The sequence below is a fragment of the Sesamum indicum genome, linkage group LG1, assembly GCF_000512975.1.
Source record: "Sesamum indicum cultivar Zhongzhi No. 13 linkage group LG1, S_indicum_v1.0, whole genome shotgun sequence".
NCBI classification, from domain to species: domain Eukaryota; kingdom Viridiplantae; phylum Streptophyta; class Magnoliopsida; order Lamiales; family Pedaliaceae; genus Sesamum; species Sesamum indicum.
The window spans coordinates 4,594,712-4,602,051 of NC_026145.1; the positions used below are offsets into that span (position 1 = coordinate 4,594,712).

At 37.8% G+C, this 7,340-nt stretch overlaps 1 protein-coding gene across 2 annotated transcripts; it reads left to right on the top strand.

Annotated features, from left to right (window-relative positions):
- LOC105156734 lies at nucleotides 879–5,498 on the top strand. Of its 2 annotated transcripts, none has more exons than XM_020692482.1 (2): nucleotides 879–2,383; nucleotides 4,967–5,498. In XM_020692482.1, exons 1-2 carry the CDS (start codon nucleotides 1,297–1,299, stop codon nucleotides 5,425–5,427), a joined length of 1,548 nt encoding a protein of 515 aa, XP_020548141.1. In that variant the 5' UTR covers nucleotides 879–1,296; the 3' UTR covers nucleotides 5,428–5,498. The 2 variants fall into 2 exon arrangements, with proteins under 2 accessions (XP_020548141.1, XP_011071257.1); XM_011072955.2 differs by lacking the exon at nucleotides 4,967–5,498 and adding an exon at nucleotides 2,704–2,996.

Genomic DNA, 7,340 nt, shown 5'->3' on the forward strand with positions numbered 1-7,340 from the left:
TTTCGATCCTTGAATTACGGTTGAAACTTATTAGGCATTACTATTAAATAAAAAATGATCTTTAAATCAAAGTATTGAATGTCTTATTCACTAACTTTATATTATATTTCAGGATATTGTATTAAACTAATCAATGAAGAAGTAAATATAGTGATAGACAAAGCACTGTCCAGTATTAAAACAAAAAATGATATATTAGCTAAAGTCCATTATATTGGATATTTTTTATATTATATGAGTAATTTTAATTTAATAAGATTGATAAATTTTTATTTTTAGACTTTCCATTATGCCTATTTGCCATTTTGACGGCAATATACAAAATCTCAGTCGAAATAGATATTAATAAATCATCACATGCAAAATTAAAATATTCAGAGATTACTGCCTGTTACTCTCAGTGCAGTTAGAACCACCAACACTTGGGTTCAGTTGGTGAGGACTAGCTACTTCGAGTTATGGGTTTATACCTTCCCAAAGGTCACTAAAGACATCCATCGTCTTTCTGCGAATTTTAATTTAGGCTTGAGATCAAAATCCTCCTTGTGGTAATATCATAGACTTATATAGTAATTTCAGACTTAAATAGTTCAATTCGGTTATTTCTATCAACTTGATGTTTGTGTTTGTCGTAACGTATAAGTAATCCTGTACGCCACCTATGGTCTTGGTGGCATATTGCTTGTGGAGGCGCCCGACTCCATAAAGCGACCTATGACTTTGTGGGCATGCCCTAGCCATTGATATATGGTAATTAGAGTTGAAGCCACTCAAATTTTTTCTAACCAACTGATGATCTCAGTTACTATATTTGCTTCGCATATTTCTCCGATTGTGCTATTTTTTCATCAGATTCCTATGTACATTGTTGGAATTGTAGTGTTAGAGCTTGTAGTCGTCTTTTGAGAAAAACGTTTTTCTTTTCTTTCTTTTGCTCCTTAGCGTTTCTTTTAGTATAGCAGTTTAGTTAGTTTTGTCTTTCTCTCTCATTTTCACTCTCTATTTAAAGAGATGTGCTGAGACTCTGTTCGATACATTTTTTTGATTTCAATAATGAATCCTTCTTCCTGCTACAAATTGCTGATTCTTCCTTGTTTACACTTTGACTGATTTCTTGTTCTTGAATGGCTTTGCCTGTTTTTCAACATGGCATCAGAGCCACGGATTAGTGGCTTCATCTTCTACACTTTATTTGTGTAAATTTCGTCGTTTTTCCCTTTCATTCGGACATTACTTACCAGCGATTTTCTTTAACCTGTTTCTTGATTCTTCTTGTTGAATCTTGAAAAGCGAAGCATGTCTGGAAAAAATAGCCATGGAAGTGAACCTTCCCGTGAAGACAAGAAGATAATCGTGTGGCCAGAAAAACTCAAACTTCATGGAGGCGAACACCCAGGCATGAGTCTGGTTTCTGCGCCACTAGATGGAAACAATTTCTTGACGTGGAGCAGGGCAATCAAATTGGCTTTGGGGGCGAAACAAAAGATTGGATTCATTGATGGTTCGTACACTAAACCTCAAGAAAACAAGGAAGAAATGGATCAATGGAAAACAGTAGACTGTATGGTTGCATCTTGGCTCTTAAATTCAATAAGTAAAGAAATCTCTGAAGCCTTCATGTATACATCTTCTGCTCAAGATCTCTGGGAACAACTTGAAGCAAGATTTGGAGATAGTAATGGGCCCATGTTGTACGATATTCAAAGGAGGATTTCATCTCTTTCACAAGGAGACATGACAATTTCGGCCTACTTCACTAAACTAAAAAAACTGTGGGATGAACTCGCTCACTTAGACCCGCTGCCAAACTGTTCGTGTGATGCCAGCAAGTTGTTGGCAAGCCAAGAATCGTCAAGACAACTTATACAATTTTTGATGGGACTCGAAGATACTTATGATCATATTAGAAGCCAGATTTTACTCATGGAACCTCTACCAACTATTGGCAAAGCATATTCAATGCTGTTACATATTGAAAAACAAAGACAAGTTCACATTGCTGCACCTGAAGATGGAGCCATGAATGCAAGAATTTATGAAGGAAGAAGGCAGTTTGCAAATCAGAACAGAGAAAAGGGAAAGGGAGGACTTGACAAGAAGTCACAATATTGTGATTATTGCAAGAGGAGTGGACACACTAGGAGTTCGTGCTTCAAATTGACAGGCTTTCCTGAATGGTATAAGACCCTTCTTGATCAAAAGAAAATTGAAAACAGGTCTTCCAACAGGGTATTCAATGCAAGTGCAGAAGAGAGATTGCAGAAGTATGACTCTAATCTTGAAATTTCAGACTTAATCAAAATGGAGGTCAAACGAGCTATGAATGAGCAGAGATACATGCCAGAACCTGCTGCCAATATGATAGAATACCAAGATTTCACAGGTAATACACTTGCTTTATTCAATACCAATGCATCTTCTATTAACCAATGGATAATAGATAGTGGCGCATCCACTCATATGTGCTGTGAATTGAGACTATTAACTGATCCAAAGGCCCTTAACTCACCTATACATGTTAAATTGCCTGATGGGACTGTGAAGAAAGTAAACTGGACAGGTAAAATACAATTAACTAAAGAAATCATCCTTAATGAGGTGCTTTATGTACCTACTTTCAGACATAACTTGTTGTCTGTGAGTAAGGCATGCTATGATAACTCTCTTAGGATAACCTTTACCAATAATAAATGTCTTTTGCAGGACCATGTGACCATGAAGATTTTGGCTGTAGGTAACTTAGTTGGAAGACTATACATGCTAAATAGAGGGACCTGCAGCCACATTACAGAACTTAATGAGACAAAACAGATACATGATTTACATTGTATGAAGGCTCTTGCATCTGATGTGGATCTATGGCATAAGAGATTAGGACATACCAGTGTTGATGTCCTGTCCCATACTGTTCTCTTCAAAAATTCAAATGTTACATTGAACATATGTGATGTATGCCCATTGGCAAAACAACATAGATTACCATTTCATTCTAGTTACTCTAATACCCTAGAAACCTTTGAATTGTTACACGTAGATGTATGGGGACCTTATAGAGAATATTCTATATCAAATTCTCAGTTCATGCTTACCATTCAAACTCAGTTTAATAAACGGATTAAAAGAATTAGAACGGACAATGGTACAGAATTCACTAATCAGGCTTGTCAAGAATTATTTCATCAATTGGGAATCATTCATGAAAAAACTTGTGTATATACACCACAACAAAATGGAGTGGTGGAAAGAAAACATCAACATTTACTCGCTAGAGCCTTGCTTTTCCAAGCCAAGATGCCTTTAAAATTTTGGACAGAGGCACTTCTTACTGCAGCCTATTTAATAAACAGACTACCTACTATTACATTGAAATGGAAAACACCTTTTGAACTTTTGTACAACAAACCTGCCACATATGCTCATCTAAAAGTTTTGGTTGTTTGTGCTATGCCTCTAACAATCTTCCCAATAAAACCAAGTTTGATTTTAGGAGTTATAAATGTGTGTTCTTAGGCTATGCATACAGACAGAAGGGATACAAAGTCTACAACCTAGAAACTGAGACTATTCTTATTAGTAGAGATGTTAGATTTTATGAAAATGTATTTCCTTTTGAATCCATGAAATGCACTGATATGTCATGTCCTCTACCCATTGTCGCTATACAAGATGATATTTGCAAAGAAAATGACATTGAAACTGATGTCACTACTGAAACCAAAACTTCTACATTACAAGAGCCACAGGTAAGAAAATCCACCCGGATTACATCAAAGCCTTCTTGGCTTAATGATTTTGTGTGCACTTCATCCATTACTGAATCTGAACCTATTCACATTAACTCTGTAGCACCTAGAGATAGGTGTTCTTTAGATTGTTCGTCTGCCTTACAGGAACCAAAAACATATAAGGAAGCTCAACACATCATGGAATGGAGGGAAGCCATGAAGGCAGAGATCAATGCACTTGAAGCTAATGGTACTTGGGATTTGGTTAAGGCTACTGAAGGGCAAAGAACTATAGGGTGTAGGTGGATTTACAAAACAAAGGTAAGACCTGATGGGACTGTAGAGAGACACAAAGCTAGGCTTGTTGCTAAGGGATATAGTCAAGTGGAAGGGGAGGATTATACCGATTGTTTTGCACCTGTGGTAAAACCTGTAACCATGAGGATATTCTTAGCTACTGCAGTGACAAAAGGGTGGCCTATACATCATTTGGATGTTAATAACGCTTTCCTGCATGGCTCTCTGAAAGAAAACATATACATGGATCCTCCCGAAGGATTAGTGGTTGAACCTGGTTTTGTGTGCAAATTGAAGAAGTCTCTCTATGGTTTGAAACAGGCGTCAAGGGAATGGAACACCAAATTCACAGAAAGAATGGAAGCTTATGGCTTTAGACAATCTAAATATGATTATTGCTTATTCAAGAAACCTTTGAAGCACGGTTACATTGTGTTATTAGTATATGTTGATGATATACTATTAACTGCACCTACTAATACAGATTTGATGAATGTCAAGAAGTACTTGGACGATATTGTTCACTATCAAAGATTTAGGAACGGCCAAATATTTCCTTGGCATTGAGTTTACTAACTCCTCACAAGGTTTATTAGCTACACAGCACAAATATGTTACTGACATTGTAAAAGATATGGGTTTAATGCAGTCCAAGATCAAGAACACACCTCTCCTCGTTGGTGTTAAACTTAGCTCACAGGACAGTGATCCATTGCCTGACCCATCTAGATATCGTAGGCTGGTTGGGAGATTATTGTATTTGAATCTTACTAGGCCAGACCTATCATATAGTGTGCAGCAACTAAGCCAATATTTGCAGACACCTTGCCAAATTCACTGGGAAGCAGCTGTACATTTGGTGAAATACTTAAGGGGTTGTGCAGACACAGGTTTGTTCTTTCCACTTCAGAATAAATTAAATCTAATAGCTTTTTCTGATGCAGATTGGGGAGGGTGCCTACAAACCAGGAAATCGCTGACTGGTTTTTGTGTGTTTTTGGGAGAAACTCCAATTTCGTGGAAAACGAAAAAACAAGTGACTGTTTCCAGATCCACAGCCGAAGCTGAATATCGCAGCCTTGCGTCTACTGTTTGTGAGCTGGTTTGGATAAATTACATGTTACAAGAGTTCGAGATTGAAGCAGGACTGCCAATTCCTTTATTTTGCGATAACAAAGGAGCTATACATATTACAGCCAATCCTGTCTTCCACAAAAGAACGAAACATCTCGATATAGATTGCCACATTGTGAGGGAGAAATTCAAACAAGGACTAGTATTGCCCACACATGTTAAAGCAACTGATCAAGTTGCTGACATATTCACTAAGTCTTTGCCTGCGCCAGCTTTTCAAGTCATGAAGTCCAAACTGAAGCTAATGTCTTTGCCATCACCTCCAGTTTGAGGGGGGGATGTTGGAATTGTAGTGTTAGAGCTTGTAGTCGTCTTTTGAGAAAAACGTTTTTCTTTTCTTTCTTTTGCTCCTTAGCGTTTCTTTTAGTATAGCAGTTTAGTTAGTTTTGTCTTTCTCTCTCATTTTCACTCTCTATTTAAAGAGATGTGCTGAGACTCTGTTCGATACATTTTTTTGATTTCAATAATGAATCCTTCTTCCTGCTACAAATTGCTGATTCTTCCTTGTTTACACTTTGACTGATTTCTTGTTCTTGAATGGCTTTGCCTGTTTTTCAACATACACGATTCCACAATGCCTAAACCGATACTAAAGTGTTCGGTCTTCCAACTTTCCTCCATTTCTTACTGACATATGTGGCTGCAAGTGCTATACCATTTCCCCTTGAAATTTATAGTTTCCCCTTGCATCACATGTATTGATGTGGGTATTTGTAAAGATACATTAGAGACTTTCAATTTCAACAGAGACCATCATAGTCACTGAATCATCATTGAGGACTCCCCTAAAGACCTTTTGAAATAGTATGTTTGAAAACCTTGCTAAAGTGCTTTACATCTATAATTATTTCACTAAGTACCTTAGGTATCTATGAGATCTCTGTACATGGCGAAAAGGACAGGCGTTCTTGACTGACAAAAGACTGCCTTGTTTCCTGGGACACTGCTTGTCATTGTTCATTTTTGGCATGTATAGCCTACAACACATCGTAGATCGTGTTTTAGATCAAGAGTGCATGTGAAATTCTATAACCTAACCGGCATGTATGAAAATGTTCTCTCGCATCAGGTACCACTTTTGCTACCTATAGTCTTTCTCACAGAGACCTTGAACTCATGACTAACTTGAGTATCAAAGATCCATCATATAGATCCATTCCGGCTTGGCCCTAATTGTTAGGATAGATGACAAAAAAGTCCAATTAGATTGGCCTAGATGTAATATGTTTTGACAATGCTTGATATTATGTAATATTATTTAGTGAATAAAATGATTGTTCGCTATTGGCCTTTTTCTTTGTTGTGCTCATTCTGTATGTTCATATTTAATTTAAGATCATAACAAAGCCCACAGGCCATTTAGATAACCGTGCAGTTGGACCGCGCATTAGATAGCTATCATGAAATCAAATGCGAAAGGATTGGGTCTGAAACTTTCCAAGTTAGAACTTCGAGATTAGGCATCGTGTGTCATATAGAGACTTGCATTAAGAGTCACATTCATTTGATGTATTTGCCACATTTCATGGGTGACAGACGTGAGACGTCTATGCAATCTTAGTGGTTTGATTGGCTAGGTGTTGAATCGACTGAACTGACTCATGGAGATCGTTATATGGTAGCGTTGGAGACTTGGTTGGTATAACTTGAATCTCCAGCTCCGGTAGTACGGGAGTAGTCTTGAGACTTGGGGAACTATGACAGTCACGTGCATACGATGACTGTATCTTGGATCTGCAGGGAGGTAATTGTGTCAGAGGCATGATTATTGTAAACCTTGTCACCAGTGCAGTTGGAATATGTAGCGAGGATGGTGAGTTTCAAGAAGAGGATCCGTCCCCTGTTAATACATGACGAAGGTATCTCCTATGCACTTAGAGACGCGTTCATGCCTCATGAACCTATGGCTAAAGTGATTGGTCGAGTAGGAAAAAGAGGTTCCTATATGAAACAATTAAACATAACGTGGTCTCAAGTATTGAGAAATAGACATCTAGTCTAGGAGGGAACTGAAACCAAATTCCATGTACTAGACTAAGGCTGACAGACGGCAGACGGAAGGACCATATCTGTATGGAAATGGGAGCCTAAATGTTCACATGGACATTCACCTAGTCTCTAGTGCTATGGACCGTTGCAAGACGACCACCTATAATAGTGGACTTTCTTGATAAATGGTTGATC